Below are 18,716 nucleotides of genomic sequence, written 5' to 3' on the forward strand. Positions count from 1 at the left end.
TTTGATTGACAGGCCTGTGGTGCAGTCAGGTTACAGCTATCGGTGGGCGGGACGTAGTATCGTCAGGTTTCCAATCAGATCGGTCAGATCCACTGCTGGCTCCTCCCCCAGCTCGTCCAAATATGGTCACTTCCTGCTCCAAACCGCTCCGAACTAACAAGATGGTGACGGACAGAATCTGAACTGGAGGATTGACAACAAACCAACGATGACATCACTGACAGTCAGACCCTCTGCGGTCTGATCCGTCCACACCACCAGGGGGAGCCAGAGAGACAGACACCTGCTTCGTACCTGTGTTCATGTTCACCTGTCAGTCAGCAGGTTCTGTTCGTGTCTGATGATTCAGAACTTTTCCCGCCTCATGACTGAATTAAATTAAGTGTTAGAACAGCTTTAATCACAAGTTTGATGTGTTTTAACATTTTTGTCCCATAATAAAAAAAATTATCCCATAATTAATTTTTTGTCCTATAATTCTGTTCATGTCAAAAGGCTGACAGATTAATTTAATTTAACTTGAGGTTGTGATCAGACTGTCACGTGCAGCGCGGTTATGAGTACAGGAAGCTGCGGTGTTTTCCTCGAGAAGAAGAGACCGGAAGTGTCGGTGAAGCTGCGTGTGACGGAACCAGGCGGAGACCGGAGACGGAGCGCAGAGACCCGCAGACGGACGGACAGACGGACGGAAGACTGAATCTGGACCCTGCACCGCCACACAGGTTCGTGTTCTGTCCCGGTTCTGGTCTCGGTCGGTTTAGTGAGACGATGTGAGAGCAGGAACTGTGTGATGAAGATTACACAACGAGGAAGACTCTCTTCCTCCGTCCGTGGCAGCGGAGGCTTCACGGTGGGATGTGTCACAGTCGTGTGCTTAAAATGATCGGTCCGTCGGTACACAGATAGAACCTGTGATGTGTGTGGACCGGCCGTCGGTCCGGTAGGTCCGGTAGGTCCGGTCGGTGCGGGTACGGGGCGTCCCGTTCAGCCGCGGACAGGATGAAGCCGCCGGCCTGCAGCCATCTTCTCCGCCCGTCATTTCTTTCTTCATCTCGGAAACGCTCCTCGGATTCCCCGGTGCAGCTCCAGCGCAGCTCCGGTGCTGCCCCGGTTCTGCTCCATGCCGCTTCCCGCTGCATCACGGCCGCTCTCCGTGTTGGTGGAGCGGCCGTTCCTGCAGCGGTGTTCCGGTGCAGGCTGCGCGGCCTTCTTCCTCCTGCGGCTCCGTCTCCGGGACACCGCCGGTGTCTCCGGTCCCCGGTGATTTAATACGACATATAAACAACCAGCTAACAATCTCTACTTATTGATATTCACAAACCGGATGAGCGCGTTATGATGTGATGTTTGTAATCCTCATCCTACCGGCCCTCTCACCCAGCACACCTGCAGTCCCTCATTATTTATATATATATATATATATATATATATTTATATTTATTTATTTATATTTATATTATTTAAATAATATATATATGAAATTTCATATTTAATTTCTTTAATCCACTGAAGGTCGAAATTTTCACAGAATTCCAATCGATTCGGAAAACAACTGTAAAATGTCTTCATTAATATTAATATTAATGAGTTGTAAAAGCAGCTGGTTCATTCAGTCTGAAACGAGTCGTAAACACTTTACTGCTCAATAAATCTAAATATTATTTCATGTTTAAGAAGTAAAATAAAGACTAACCTCGAAATAACTGCAAAATGTTTCTTATTGAAAAATGAAAATTTAAGAAACATCTTGTAGTCCAGAGACCGGGTCTAGGGACCGGGTCCTCAGACCGGGTCCCGAGACCGGGACCAACGACCAGAGACCGGCTCCTCAGACCAGGTCCTCAGACCGGGTCCAGAGACCGGGTCCAGGGACCGGGTCCTCAGTCTGGGACCAGAAACCGGGACCAAGGACCAGAGACCGGCTCCTCAGACCAGGTCCTCAGACCGGGACCAGGGACCGGGTCAGACCAGGTCCAGAGGCCAGGTCCTCAGACCAGGTGACCCTGAATGAGGGTGTACGCCTCCACAGTCTTAATGTCTGTCTCTGTCTCAGGATGTTGGCTGCAGCACTTTATCTACTTAACTGTTGGCACGTCTGACACACACACACACACACACACACACACACACACACACACACACACACACACACACACACACACACAGACACACACACACACACACACACAGACACACACACAGACACACACACACACACACACAGACACACACACAGACAGACACACACACACACACACACACACACACACACACACACACAGACACACACACACACACACACACACAGACACACACACACACACACACACACACACAGACAGACACACACACACAGATACAGACACACACACACAAACACAGAGAGACACACACAGACACATACACACACAGACACACACACACAGACACACACACACACACACACACACACAGACACACACACAGACACACACACACACAGACAGACACACACACACACACACACACAGACACACACACACACACAGACAGACACACACACAGACAGACACACACACACACACACAGACAGACACACACACACAGACACACACACACACACACAGACAGACACACACACACACACACACAGACAGACACACACACACAGACACACAGACAGACACACACACACACACAGACAGACACACACACACACAGACACACACACACAGACAGACACACACACACAGACAGACACACACACACAGACACACACACACAGACAGACACACACACACACACACGCATACAGACACACAGACACACAGACACACACAACACACACAGACAGACACACACACACACACACACAGACACACACACACACACACAGACAGACACACACACACACAGACACACACACACACAGACAGACACACACACAGACAGACACACACACACACACACACGCATACAGACACACAGACACACAGACACACACACACACACAGACAGACACACACACACACACACACACAGACACACACACACACACAGACAGACACACACACAGACAGACACACACAGACACACACACAGACAGACACACACACACACACACACAGACAGACACACACACACACACAGACAGACACACACACAGACAGACACACACACACACACACACAGACAGACACACACACACACACAGACAGACACACACACAGACAGACACACACACACACACACAGGTGCAACAGACTGTCATCATGTGTCTGACTTTGCTGCAGCTTCTGTTTCAAATCCAGACGATGACATCATCACTAACTGAAAAACCATCATAATTATTTGTTTTATTTGTCCACAAACATTAAATCTTTCTTTCACGTTTGATGCTGCAGCTTCGACAGCCGAGTTACAAAAGTCCCATCAAATGTCTGAACGTTATTTTTAGCCGTTAACTGACTAAATATCCCATAGTAGTGACCAGTGCTCAGTCCTGGGGGGTCAGGTCCCCCCAACAGCAAGAAAGCACCAACCTCCCCCCATTATACCATATATAGTCTATCATGTCCTCCTTTTGTGAACGCCGTCATCGGTTCTGTCTCTCGTTACTTCCTGATTGAACACTTGGTTATCGGACCACAGCGAACCTTTACTCAGCCGGTTCCTTTAAATGGGAATTAAACGGTAAACGTAGTCGTGCAGATTTGAACTCGTAGACATCGTAGACGTGGTAACGCTGCTGAAACGTCCTCCTGACTGACGCTTCCTCTCCACCTCTGCTCCGTCAGGACATGTCTGTAAGGATGGAGATGGACATCAGCGGAGTACCCCGGGCCCACGTCGCTATCCTCCCCGCCGCCGAGATCAAAGCCGGCCTGAAACCCGAAGCCGAGCGGCCGCGCTGCGCCAGCACGCCCTGCTCGCCCATCAGAGGGACGGTGGCCGGCTACCAGATCCTCCACATGGACTCCAACTACCTGGTGGGCTTCACCACCGGCGAGGAGCTGCTCAAACTGGCCCACAAGTGGTCCGAGGGCGCTCCGGAGAAAGGCTCCGCGTCGGGGGGTGCGTCCGGCGCCGTCCAGAGCGCCGTCCCCAAGTCGGCGGACCTCGCCGTCCACCGGTCCTCGCGGATCGTCAAGGCCAAAGGCCGCTACTACCAACCCTACGACATCCCCGCCGCCAACGGGCGCCGGCGGAGACGCATGCCCAGCTCCAGCGACACCTTCCTCAGGACCCTGGCCCACGGCGAGCCAGGGAGGGGGCTGCACGCCCCGCTGCCCCTCTGCCTGCTCAAAGGAAAGGGGGCCCAGTCCAAGTCCCTGGACTACCTCAACCTGGACAAAATCAGCCGCAAGGAGTCGTCGGACACGGAGGTGCTGCAGTACCAGCTGCAGCACCTCACCCTGCGCGGGGAGCGCGTCTTCACCAGGAACAAGACATGAAGGCCTATTTCAGGCATCTTCCCCCCCGCAGGGGATTTAGGTGCTATTTTCAGCCCGGTTTCTTATGGACGGTTCTCTGAGAAGACAGTCTGATAATCTGGTTATATTATTACCGGAGGGGTTCACCTCCGATCGTGCACATAACGTTGTGAGCTTGTTGGGGTTTAAAAATGTGAATTATATAAACTTAGCAATAAGTGGTGGAGCTGTGTGTTGGCAGTGTTGTGTGTGTGTGTGTGTGTGTGTGTGTGTGTGTGTGTGTGTGTGTGTGTGTGTGTGTGTGTGTCAGATACACACCGATACATCAGCTGACAGCTGAGACAAAGCACATATCACACGCTGAGTCAGCTTTCAACGCGCCACTGCTACCAGTCCACTGCTAGTTTCACTGTCTGACTGTGAGCAGTTCTTAGTGGGTGTTTTTGCCATTTTAATTTTTAAGATTATGAAACTGTCAAAATTAGCAAAGTAAGACTTTATTACGTTGCAAACTTATTTATTTATTGCTGTTTTATTGCTGTCAGTCAATATCAATATGCTTTTAAACGTCTTATTTACCTTTAAAATAAGTCCAGAATGTGTTTATTGGGGAAAGATGCTTTTCTTTCTTAACTTATTATAATATTTATCTGCCATGTGTACATGTGGGAGTTACCTTCCCTCCCCTACTTTCCTTCTTGTATCCGAGTATTTTTTCCTCTAGTTGACAGCTGTATCAGAGAAAGAGAAGAGCGACGCCTGGACTTGAACCAGGGTCCAGAGACAGTCTCTTGCTCACAGGACTTTTAAAGGTGAGAAGCTCTGACAGTCTGGAGGAGGATGATGATGACGATGATGATGAAGGACGATGCCGAGCGGTCGGTCCTCCCTGCGGGCCTCTGCATCAAAAATCCTTGTTCATCTTAAAATCACGGCCGGTTTACGTCACTTCAGTCCTTCTGCATCTGTTGATTGATTATTGGAACGTGTTTTGGCTTTGTGGATCCACGCCGGTGCATCGTTGGTTGGGAGGTCGCAGCAGTGTGTAGAGGTGTGTCCTTTTACATCAGTGTGTATGTTCCCCTCCAGCTGACTCTGACACCTCTGCACTGCTGAACATCTGCAGACTGTCCAGCGAACAGGCGTTCACAGTTCACGCTGCAATATCGTACATATGTAAACCACGTGAGCACTTCCGGCTCTCTGGAAGACGTGTGCACCTCTTGAGTTTCTGCTCCGCTCGTTGAGCTGCTGTTGAAGGAAAAATAGTGATTTGTTTGCCTCCTAACTTCCGTTGATTTGATCCCTCTGAGGTGAACTTCTTCTGTCGTAGAAGATGAAACGACGTGAGTAGAAGTGGTTGAGTCTGCGGGCTCTCAGGTCAGATGTTTGCTTTACGTTCCTCCCCGAGAGCCGCCAGAGTCACAGTTATACAACAAGTAGTTCTGACCCGGAGAGCTGGTTCTGACCGCATCACGGTCGTACCAATAATGACGTTAAAGACCACAATCTCGTATAATATTCCTAAATGTTCCCAACTCTTATGTTCTTCATTTTTCTAATTAAGCGATATTAGACGAGGTCTTTTATGTCATCATTGGGACGACAGCGATGCGTCAGGACGGAGACGCTTTATACACCAAGTTACCAACTAAATAAAACATGTCATCTAAATGTGTTCATGTGGAAGAACTCGCTCTCAAAACATAAAACTTTTTGTTAGTGTGATCTCCGTTTCCATGGCAACGCATGGGGTACAACTAACAACTGGAAAACAATCAGTCGCGTCAGTAACGTATGTAATGTTTACTACTCCAGGAAGTAGTCCTGCCCTTAGCAACCACCCTAGCAACAGAGAGGATTTCTAGTCTCCAACTGAATAAATACAGAACATAGAAACACTAAACTGATCAGCTAGTTCAGTCTGGTTGGAACAACCAGCGACCAAAAGAGACCCGACTTCACCAAACGGGTCATTTAATAGAACTAGAACAAGTAGAAACTACATTATATTACATATATGAAACTCTATTCTAATTCTATTTTCCCATTGAGGAGGTGGAGAGATATTTCTAGTGATGAGCAGGATGTGATGTCATGATAATTTGTTCCAGATGTTCAGTTGACCAATCAGATCTCTGGGGGCGGAGCTACTTGTTAATATATTATAATATAATTATGATTTAGAGTTTGCGAGTTTAAAACATGTTATAGTTTGTCTAAGAACACATTAGAATCAGTGTGAAGAGGATTAGTTTGAGATTTGTCACCGTGCTTTCACAGGAAGTGAAATGTGAAACAGCACGTTGATCATGACGTACATAAAAACCAACCGGTTTCACTTCAGCTCTCAACGTGGCGCCGTCTTCTCCTGCAGTGTTTCATGTTTGTTTTGATGTGGCCGAATATGAATATAACAGCGGTGAATGGAAACCCGTTCATTTGCATTTGCTTGTGATGATTTTCTGGAAGTGTAGTTTAGATTTGAAATAGCCGACTTTTGGACAGAACGTGTCTCTCTGTATTTAACGCCGGAGGGATGTCGAGGATGTGGGTTGTTGATCTCTAATGTGTCATAACAAGTTTAAACCATTAAAAGTGTCGTTCTGCAGGTGGAACGTAGACGTCCTGGGTGGAAATGTTCTCTTCTCTGACTCCTGTGACCACGTTTATCCTGTTTTGTCCTTGTTTTTAGATCATAAATTCAGAGCAGTAAGTGGGCGTCGGCCTGCTGAGTCCGTAGAAAAGGCGGTAAAAGCTGCTGATGTCGATGATGTCACCAACAATCAGCATCACTCAGACAAATGTTACAAACACTTCTTAGTGCCAAACAGGTGTAACCACCTCCCCCTGCCACACACCTGACGCTGTATGGAAACAGGTGATTGTGGGAGGAGCCAAAGGCAAAATAATTAGCATTACACATATAGTTATATATTAGGAATAAAGTCACATTACTTAAATCTTAGTTATAAATTTGGATCAAATCAGTGCTGACTAAAATAATCTCTAAGGTTAAAAATTCTTCTGAAGAACAAATTTATTTTCAGACATTTTAAAATTTAGATTTGAAACTTGAGGGGTGCACAAACTGTTTCACTGTATACTGTATGTAAAGTCACTCTTATGCACTTCTATTGATTCCTTAAGCCAAAAAGAAAATGTACACTTGATGTTAAACAATGACTGTTAGAGAATTAAAGCTTATTTCAAACAGATCTCAGAGATCAGAAGGAAGTGCAGTTTTATATCATTTGATCTTTTCTTCTTCAACAGTGACTATTCAAAATCAGAAGATGTACTTTCTATTTGTTTTTCATTTATCAGTCCAACATAAGAAAAAAACAAATAACGACTCATATTTCCAACTTTTGATTTCATGCTCATGTTAAAAACAAGTGAAATGAAAGAAACGGCCAAACTTTTAAACAGATTTTAATATTTAATGTGTCCGATGTGTGACCAGTGAGAATCATTCAGAAGTGTTCCTGAGCCCATGCAGTGATTTCCACTCCAGAATAGTGTGTTTTTAATGCAGTGCTGCCTGAGGGCCGAAGATCACCACCATCCAATAATAGTTTCCATCCTTGTCCCTTGTGTTCAGAGATTTCTCCAGATTCTCTGAATCTTTTAATGATATTATGAACCGTAGACGATGAAATCCACTAATTCTTTGTAGTTTTACGTTGAGGAACATTATTCTTAGATTGTTGAACTATTTTCTCACTCAGTCTTTCACAGAGTGGTGAAGCTCTCCCCATCTTCACTGCTGAGAGACTCTGCCTCTCTGAAATCATATTTTAATACCCAATCATCGTACTGATCTGTTGCCATGGCAACCTGATTAGTTGCAAGATGTTCCACCAGGTTTCTTTTAGCATCACACAACTATTCCTGTCCTAACTTTTATAAAATGTTTTGCTGGCATCAAATTCAAAATGAGCACATTAATTATGATGGGAGCAAAAAAGGAAGTCAGCTGACGAAGGGCGAAGAGGAAACGCTGGACTTTTCCACCCAGGAGACCAATGCTCACGTAAAAAACACAAAAGTCGGTGTTGACTGAATGTTAGTTACATTCACAAGTCTTAGGATATTTAATGTTCAATACACAACTGACTTAACGTACTTACTTTAACCCAGAACCTTTCTTTTTCTAACCAACCTGTCACAACACTGACCACGTTTATTATTGTTACCATGGAGATAAAGGTCCAGTAGACTTCACTGCTCCTCTCCAATGGTCCTTATATTCATTCTTCCCCAATACTTAACAAAAATAACAATATAGAGTAGAAAATGTGTTAAATATATTCTGCTGACTGAAACTGGATCTGGAAGCTGGTTCTGACCTGATGGATCTGAAGCTGAGAAATGGAGGGATGAACAAGTTTTTTCTGTCACTCATTTGTTTTTTAAAAATTAATCAGATTATTAAAATGAACACAAAATGTTCATCTTCTGTTTGATTTGATCTCCTTTATTTGTTTAATCTGTTTCACAGAGGATCAAAATATGTCAAAAAGAAAACAATTTCAACAGATGTTTGCATTTTTTTACGAGTGTACGAGTTTAAAAAGGAGAATCTGAAGTGAAATCACATTGTTGAAAAATCCAACTGAAAGCAGAAAAGAAAACAGTGCAGGGAAACTGAAACAGGACATGAAGTGCAAAATATGAAGAAAATGAAGAAATGTTTTTCAGTATATTTTTTTGTTTTTGCTTTTGCATCATTATCAACATCAACATCTTCAAAACTGTCCAGACTCTCTGAGGAACTTTTCTTTGAGCAATTTTTGTGCACAACAAAGTGCAAACATGAGGCTCATCCACAGGCATTCAGACTGCTGTCAGCACCTTCAGGGGGCGCTGTGCCTCACATCCTGGTCTCCTCTGGGGGTCGGTTCATGTAGTCCTGCAGGGCCCGGTGCAATGGCAGCCACTTGTTTACAGAAGCTTTGATGGCGAGGATCCATCTGTGAGGAGATCAGACGAAGCAGCATCACTTCATCTGTTTCACTGCAGCAGCTTCAGGCTGGTTATTGTTTCAAAATGATGTTCATAAAAACAAGACCTCAAATAGGAAGTGTTGTCTAAACACAGTCACACAAGAACTTTCTCTGCACACATTAATCTAAAATGGGTCAAATGTTTTTTTAAATCAGGAATGAACTATCTGAAGAATAACTTGACTCGAAGAATCTAACCGGACGTTTAAAGTCATTGCTTGATATGTTTCTGATCCTCAGTATCTGTGCAGACATGTTGTGGTTATTCAGCTTTAATATCCAGCCTAAAACCATACAATACACATGTTTGCGTGTGTTGTCTTTTTTCCAGACCATTAAATATGATTCAGTTGTCATTAATAACCAAACAGGAAAAATAAGAGGTTTGTTTTGCTTCACAGTAACTGCAGTGTGGCTGGATTTTAAAAACACGTCATCGTCCAGCTCAGACAGACACGTTGAGCACGAGAAGGAAACTAAGAAACTAAAGAAAGATGATGGTTTCATGTGCAGGATGTTCTCGTGATCTGGATAAAGTCCCGTAACGTACAATATAATCAAAGTGCAAATAAAAAGCCTTGCAGCTCCTCACCGTTGATTTTCAGTGGGATTCTCAGCGCAGAAGTAAAAAGTCTTGAACTCATCAGACAGAGGTTTCAGCTCAATGGTGGACTTCTTGGAGGCGTAGGGCTGCTCCCGCACCAGGTAGCCCTGCAGGTAGATCCCACCTGAACACAGACCAAGAGTCAATAACTGATAAAACATGTCACACCTCCTTTCTGCAGCAACGTGAATGGAAGACCGTGACTCTCATTATCTTCATTACATTTAAAACTCTGCACAAACCTCAGTATCACAACAAAGCGTAAAATAAACACGCTGGTTACAAAAGCAAAACGTGAGACAGCCACGTTTAAGTAAATTGGCAGGAAAAAAAGTGGGTTCCTGCTTCACGTATTTTTAGCATTAATAAAAAAAGGTTTTTAGCCACAATAAGCAAGAATATATTATAATATATATAACATATACAACAAAGCATCTTAAATGAGGATTTCTAAACACCACACACACATTTGAGGTGCAGTGAAGAGAATCTGAGAGCATATAGAAAAAACCGAGAACGTCATGATTCACTTTTTGTTGATATTCATGAAACAGTGGGACCCGGTATCACGGCAACACGTGAGAGCCACGTTTTGGGTTTTTGTTGGTGTGAAAAGTTACACGTTTTGAAAGCGTAAAACTTACTTTCACGTAAATGTCTTGTGACACGGGATCATGTGACCAACATCCCGCAACAGAGGGAACAAAGGATAGTTTTTGGCGGTATTTGGAGGCGTGGCTTGCAGGATGATGAGGTTTGAATCCAGGAGGTTTTTCTCAGGTTGTTTGTTTCCTAACCACAACCATGTGTTTATTTAGTAACTCCAACCAAGTGTTTTTGCTAAAAGTTTCATTTTTTCATGTAAATGCAGTAAGTTTCATTTTCGTCCACGACAGGAAAATGTGTAACTGTCACGCCTCGACAGCGCAAAGCGTAGCTATCTCACGTTTTGCTGTGGTAGACCGGCGTGTCTATTTCACGTTTTGCTGTGGTAGACCGGCGTGTCTATTTCACGTTTTGCTGTGGTAGACCGGCGTGTCTATTTCACGCTTTGCTGTGACGCCGGATTGGATCAGTGTGGACGCTGCTGCGTCCTCAGAGGGTTTCATCATATTACTGATTCACAGTGACCCTTTCCTCAGTGAAGAAGAAACCGGCCTTCAGACAGCATCGGAGACCATTGGGACAGACAGGGCAGCATGTAGCTGCTGAAGAGACGAATAGTTTCCCAGCAGTCAGTGGAGACCAAAAACAGAGTTTGAAGGAAAGTGAATAATGTCCACGGAGGTCAGAAACACGTGAATCTAATGTTGCTTCATATCTGCTGAGTAGAAACGGGTACAATCGCTCAGCTTTGGTAGTTTATGGCCTCAGCTGGAGGCTTCATGTTCTCAGGTTAAACTACAGGGTGAAAACAACGTGACAACGATGTCACCGCCGTGTTTCACCTCAGCATCTGAAAGGTGACGTGGATCCGTACCGTGTGCGTGAGTTGCGCGGATGCCGCTGTACAAGTAGAGGCAGGAGTCCTTCAGGATGCAGTAGTGCTGCAGCCACGTGTCCTTGCTCTTGTCCAGTTTGTGGAGCAGTCCGAGACAGTCGGGGCTCTTCATGGCCAGCGGGGGCAGATTAGAGTTGTGTCGGGTGACGTCGACCCAAACGTGGTTCTGAAACAACAGGTCACGTCAGACACGTTCACTCCAGTCAGGTTAGGTTAGGTTAGTCCGCCTCTGGGGCCAAATATTACAGTCACAAGAACACATGTCGCTACACCAGGGTCCATTGGGTTTCTGACAGATTTAGAGGTTACCTGCGTGATGGGGTGAACAGCTTTCTGCATCGCTTCCAGCCACCTACAGTCACACAGATATCAACAATAGGAACATTTGTGAACAGGATCACAGCTGATTAAACATGCACATGGCTGAGAGAGAAATGATGGAAAGTTCTTATCTGTACCGCACCTTTTCATTTCCTGGTTGGAGGTGGCAGAGAAGAAGAAGAGTCGGTTACCGGTCTGAGGGCGACACTTGAACACGAACGGTTTCCCCAGCGAGACGTCCGATCCCACCTCGGCACCCTCCAGCTTCAGGGCTGACAGAGCCCGCCTCCGGCCTTCATCCTGTCACCAACACGCAGGAAGAGAGTCCAGTTTCATTTCTGTGTGGACGCTGGTTCACAGAAACCAGAACCGGTGCCGCCCCCCCCCCCCCCCCCCCCCCCCCCCCGCTCACCCGCTTGTGTCTGTAGTAGTAAAGGCAGCAGTCGTGGGTGAGAACGAACCACCTCTTCCTCCAGCCTTTGATCAGACCCGACTGAGTGCGCTTATGAAGGTAACCTCGGCACGCAGGCCGCGGCGTGTTCGGACCGCGAGCGATGTCGGACCCGATGGTCAACGTCAGAACATCTGGACCTGCAACATCAGGATTATAGTTAACATGGAATTTATGCTTCTAATGTACATAAACTCAGCGGATAAGGGCCACAGGTGAGAGGATAAGGGCCACAGGTGAGAGGATAAGGACCACAGGTGAGAGGATAAGGACCACAGGTGAGAGGATAAGGGCCACAGGTGAGAGGATAAGGGCCACAGGTGAGAGGATAAGGGCCACAGGTGAGAGGATAAGGACCACAGGTGAGAGGATAAGGACCACAGGTGAGAGGATAAGGGCCACAGGTGAGAGGATAAGGACCATATGGGTGAGTGGATAAGGACCATATGGGTGAGTGGATAAGGACCACAGGTGAGTGGATAAGGGCCACAGGTGAGTGGATAAGGGTCACAGGGGTGAGTGGATAAGGACCATATGGGTGAGTGGATAAGGACCACAGGTGAGAGGATAAGGACCACAGGTGAGAGGATAAGGACCACAGGTGAGAGGATAAGGGCCACAGGTGAGTGGATAAGGACCACAGGTGAGTGGATAAGGGCCACAGGTGAGAGGATAAGGACCACAGGTGAGTGGATAAGGGCCACAGGTGAGTGGATAAGGACCACAGGTGAGAGGATAAGGACCACAGGTGAGTGGATAAGGGCCACAGGTGAGAGGATAAGGGCCACAGGTGAGAGGATAAGGACCACAGGTGAGTGGATAAGGGCCACAGGTGAGAGGATAAGGACCACAGGTGAGTGGATAAGGGCCACAGGTGAGAGGATAAGGGTCACAGGGGTGAGTGGATAAGGACCATATGGGTGAGTGGATAAGGACCACAGGTGAGTGGATAAGGGCCACAGGTGAGAGGATAAGGACCACAGGTGAGTGGATAAGGGCCACAGGTGAGAGGATAAGGGTCACAGGGGTGAGTGGATAAGGACCATAAGGGTGAGTGGATAAGGACCACAGGTGAGTGGATAAGGGCCACAGGTGAGAGGATAAGGACCACAGGTGAGAGGATAAGGGCCACAGGTGAGAGGATAAGGGCCATATGGGTGAGTGGATAAGGGCCACAGGTGAGAGGATAAGGGCCACAGGTGAGAGGATAAGGACCACAGGTGAGAGGATAAGGACCACAGGTGAGAGGATAAGGACCATATGGGTGAGTGGATAAGGGCCACAGGTGAGAGGATAAGGGCCACAGGTGAGTGGATAAGGGCCACAGGTGAGAGGATAAGGGCCACAGGTGAGTGGATAAGGGCCACAGGTGAGTGGATAAGGGCCACAGGTGAGAGGATAAGGGCCACAGGTGAGTGGATAAGGGCCACAGGTGAGAGGATAAGGACCACAGGTGAGAGGATAAGGACCATATGGGTGAGTGGATAAGGGCCACAGGTGAGAGGATAAGGGCCACAGGTGAGTGGATAAGGGCCACAGGTGAGAGGATAAGGGCCACAGGTGAGAGGATAAGGACCACAGGTGAGTGGATAAGGGCCACAGGTGAGAGGATAAGGGCCACAGGTGAGAGGATAAGGGCCACAGGTGAGTGGATAAGGGCCACAGGTGAGAGGATAAGGGCCACAGGTGAGTGGATAAGGGCCACAGGTGAGAGGATAAGGACCACAGGTGAGTGGATAAGGGCCACAGGTGAGAGGATAAGGACCACAGGTGAGAGGATAAGGACCATATGGGTGAGTGGATAAGGGCCGCAGGTGAGAGGATAAGGGCCATATGGGTGAGTGGATAAGGGCCACAGGTGAGTGGATAAGGGCCACAGGTGAGAGGATAAGGGCCACAGGTGAGAGGATGAGGGCCATATGGGTGAGTGGATAAGGACCACAGGTGAGTGGATAAGGACCACAGGTGAGAGGATAAGGGCCACAGGTGAGAGGATAAGGGCCACAGGTGAGTGGATAAGGGCCATATGGGTGAGTGGATAAGGACCACAGGTGAGTGGATAAAGACCACAGGTGAGAGGATAAGGACCACAGGTGAGAGGATAAGGGCCACAGGTGAGTGGATAAGGGCCACAGGTGAGTGGATAAGGGCCACAGGTGAGAGGATAAGGGCCACAGGTGAGTGGATAAGGACCACAGGTGAGAGGATAAGGACCATATGGGTGAGTAGATAAGGACCACAGGTGAGTGGATAAGGACCACAGGTGAGAGGATAAGGGCCATATAGGTGAGAGGATAAGGACCACAGGTGAGAGGATAAGGGCCACAGGTGAGAGGATAAGGGCCACAGGTGAGTGGATAAGGGCCATATGGGTGAGTGGATAAGGGCCACAGGTGAGTGGATAAGGGCCACAGGTGAGAGGATAAGGGCCATATGGGTGAGTGGATAAGGACCACAGGTGAGTGGATAAGGGCCACAGGTGAGAGGATGAGGGCCATATGGGTGAGTGGATAAGGACCACAGGTGAGTGGATAAGGACCACAGGTGAGAGGATAAGGACCACAGGTGAGAGGATAAGGGCCACAGGTGAGTGGATAAGGGCCACAGGTGAGTGGATAAGGGCCACAGGTGAGAGGATAAGGGCCACAGGTGAGTGGATAAGGACCACAGGTGAGAGGATAAGGGTCACAGGTGAGTGGATAAGGGCCATATGGGTGAGTGGATAAGGACCACAGGTGAGTGGATAAGGACCACAGGTGAGAGGATAAGGGCCATATAGGTGAGAGGATAAGGACCACAGGTGAGAGGATAAGGGCCACAGGTGAGAGGATAAGGGCCACAGGTGAGTGGATAAGGGCCATATGGGTGAGTGGATAAGGGCCACAGGTGAGAGGATAAGGGCCACAGGTGAGTGGATAAGGACCACAGGTGAGAGGATAAGGGTCACAGGTGAGTGGATAAGGACCACAGGTGAGTGGATAAGGGCCACAGGTGAGTGGATAAGGGCCACAGGTGAGAGGATAAGGCCCATATGGGTGAGTGGATAAGGGCCACAGGTGAGAGGATAAGGGCCACAGGTGAGTGGATAAGGGCCACAGGTGAGTGGATAAGGGCCACAGGTGAGAGGATAAGGACCACAGGTGAGTGGATAAGGGCCACAGGTGAGAGGATAAGGGCCACAGGTGAGAGGATAAGGGCCACAGGTGAGAGGATAAGGGCCACAGGTGAGTGGATAAGGGCCACAGGTGAGTGGATAAGGGCCACAGGTGAGAGGATAAGGGCCACAGGTGAGAGGATAAGGACCACAGGTGAGTGGATAAGGACCACAGGTGAGAGGATAAGGGCCACAGGTGAGAGGATAAGGACCACAGGTGAGTGGATAAGGGCCACAGGTGAGTGGATAAGGGCCACAGGTGAGAGGATAAGGGCCACAGGTGAGAGGATAAGGGCCACAGGTGAGAGGATAAGGACCACAGGTGAGAGGATAAGGACCACAGGTGAGTGGATAAGGACCACAGGTGAGAGGATAAGGGCCACAGGTGAGTGGATAAGGGCCACAGGTGAGTGGATAAGGGCCACAGGTGAGAGGATAAGGGCCACAGGTGAGTGGATAAGGACCACAGGTGAGAGGATAAGGGTCACAGGTGAGTGGATAAGGGCCATATGGGTGAGTGGATAAGGACCACAGGTGAGTGGATAAGGACCACAGGTGAGAGGATAAGGGCCATATAGGTGAGAGGATAAGGACCACAGGTGAGAGGATAAGGGCCACAGGTGAGAGGATAAGGGCCACAGGTGAGTGGATAAGGGCCATATGGGTGAGTGGATAAGGGCCACAGGTGAGAGGATAAGGGCCACAGGTGAGTGGATAAGGACCACAGGTGAGAGGATAAGGGTCACAGGTGAGAGGATAAGGACCACAGGTGAGTGGATAAGGGCCACAGGTGAGTGGATAAGGGCCACAGGTGAGAGGATAAGGCCCATATGGGTGAGTGGATAAGGGCCACAGGTGAGAGGATAAGGGCCACAGGTGAGTGGATAAGGGCCACAGGTGAGTGGATAAGGGCCACAGGTGAGAGGATAAGGACCACAGGTGAGTGGATAAGGGCCACAGGTGAGAGGATAAGGGCCACAGGTGAGAGGATAAGGGCCACAGGTGAGAGGATAAGGGCCACAGGTGAGTGGATAAGGGCCACAGGTGAGTGGATAAGGGCCACAGGTGAGAGGATAAGGACCACAGGTGAGTGGATAAGGGCCACAGGTGAGTGGATAAGGGCCACAGGTGAGAGGATAAGGGCCACAGGTGAGAGGATAAGGACCACAGGTGAGTGGATAAGGACCACAGGTGAGAGGATAAGGGCCACAGGTGAGAGGATAAGGACCACAGGTGAGAGGATAAGGGCCACAGGTGAGTGGATAAGGGCCACAGGTGAGAGGATAAGGGCCACAGGTGAGAGGATAAGGGCCACAGGTGAGAGGATAAGGACCACAGGTGAGAGGATAAGGACCACAGGTGAGTGGATAAGGACCACAGGTGAGAGGATAAGGGCCACAGGTGAGAGGATAAGGACCACAGGTGAGTGGATAAGGACCACAGGTGAGAGGATAAGGACCACAGGTGAGAGGATAAGGGCCACAGGTGAGTGGATCAGGTACCTTGCCGAGCTAAATCAGCCGCCTCAGAATGAGGGATGCTGGTGACATCGATTCCATTAACAGCGTGAACAAAGTCTCCCACCATCAGTCCTGCTTCCTCAGCAGCTCCATCTGAAACCACACAGAGGTGATGTCAGCACAAAGATCTGCAGAACCGACTGACAGACCACAAGGAAGGAGTGACTTTAGCTAACAACACCGAGATAACTGCTGGACACATTTTATTCACTTTGGATTTGATGAGAGAAGTTGAATGGGAGTCTATGGAGCCGGAGGCTTTTTGGAGCCGACCTCTAGTGGCACTCGGTGGTATTGCTGCTGAAGACACTTCTGGATCAGAACCATTTTACAGCCACTTTTATATACAGTTTATCATCATAGCTCTTTCTCAGTGCATGCTGGGAGACACACGTGTCCTTGTTTAGCTCTGTTCTATATTAAATGTGTGGATTTCATTGAAAACTTGTCATTCAGAGATCAGAACACCTGGTTGAGTCAGTGTGAACTCACTTGTGTCAACCTCTGTAACCACGATGGGTTTAGAGAACTGGATCCGGAAGCCCCACGGATACTCTCCGGTCCCTTTGCTGATCTTCACCGTCCGTTCTCGAACTGGGAGACAAAAATACGTTTATTTGAATGCGTGGCATCTGAACCACCTTCTTCAACAACCTCAATCAAGATCAGGATCAGAAGAAGGTTCATCCCTGAATGACGTTCACAACCAGCTTACTCGAGACAGTTCTGGCTCTGGTGTTGAGGTTCGGACGAAGGCCCGCCATGCCGGCGTCGTCTCCCTGGTAGATCCACGCCGAGGAGTGGAAGGTCTCCGTGTAAAAGCCTCGGTCCTGACTGTCTTGAACCGTCACGTCCATGGAGTGTGTGTCCTCTACTACTGGAGAGAAACACAGAGAAACTGAGTGTGAGCTGCATCATCACGTCTACATTTGTGTTCCTGTTCGCTCATCACGGAGTAAATAAAACACAGCTGACGCAAAGATTCCTAAAAGACAAAAAGTTCCTTCTCGTGACAAAAATCTAAGAAAATTCGTAGAAAACGTTCCAACTCTAAGATTTTTTGGGGGATTTTCTTCATTCGGAAGAACTTTAGTCCGAGGAGTCTTTGTGAATAAGGACGCTGGAGTGCATTTTTTTTGGATCAACCAATCACATCTTTTAAAAGGAAGTGTCACGTAGCAACGGGGTGGACCACACCTCCTCAGTGAGATCAGGGTTTCTGTCCTTTCTTTACTCAGAGTTGGTCTGAGAAGTTTCCTGAATCTCAGAGAGTGAATACGTTCTTCATCAGGTCTTCATCATCGCTGAAGACTCGGCCCACCTGCTGGACGTTACCTGATTCCTCTGGGTTGTCACTGGTGATGGAGCTTCCTCCTGCGGAGCTCCACTGCCGGCTCTCCTTGAAGAGCTTTCTCCTCTTGGCCCAGTGTTCGGAGCTGCTGCCTTCCAGGTCTTTGTGCTGCACTGGCTTCAGGTGCTCCATGGACTCAAAGGAAGCTGGAAAAGGTGAGTTTTACATGAAATGAAGTTCACGACATCGATCTGAAAGCTTTTCACAAACACGACTCTGACTTACATCTGGACCTGATGTGTTTGTCGGCCTGGTCTGATTTTCTGAGCGGCTCCTGGCCGTGGACTCCCGAGTCCGGAGAACTTTTAGCCGGACTCGACGCAGAGACTTCGGATCTGACCGAGTTGTCTGGTCCGGTACTTCCTGCGTCCACGTTCAAAGGACTCGTGTCCT

At 48.1% G+C, this 18,716-nt stretch overlaps 1 protein-coding gene across 1 annotated transcript; it reads left to right on the forward strand.

The window, feature by feature from the left end:
• The first annotated feature begins 588 nt into the window (after positions 1 to 588).
• macir (macrophage immunometabolism regulator) lies at positions 589 to 7,630 on the forward strand. The gene is made up of 2 exons (XM_069168962.1): positions 589 to 722; positions 3,777 to 7,630. Exon 2 carries the CDS (start codon positions 3,780 to 3,782, stop codon positions 4,431 to 4,433), a length of 654 nt encoding a protein of 217 aa, XP_069025063.1. The 5' UTR covers positions 589 to 722; positions 3,777 to 3,779; the 3' UTR covers positions 4,434 to 7,630.
• The last annotated feature ends 11,086 nt before the right edge of the window (positions 7,631 to 18,716 follow it).

The sequence above is a fragment of the Embiotoca jacksoni genome, unplaced genomic scaffold, assembly GCF_022577435.1.
Source record: "Embiotoca jacksoni isolate LCO1_2020_lvr unplaced genomic scaffold, fEmbJac1.0.p SCAF_42, whole genome shotgun sequence".
Classification (NCBI taxonomy): Eukaryota; Metazoa; Chordata; class Actinopteri; family Embiotocidae; genus Embiotoca; species Embiotoca jacksoni.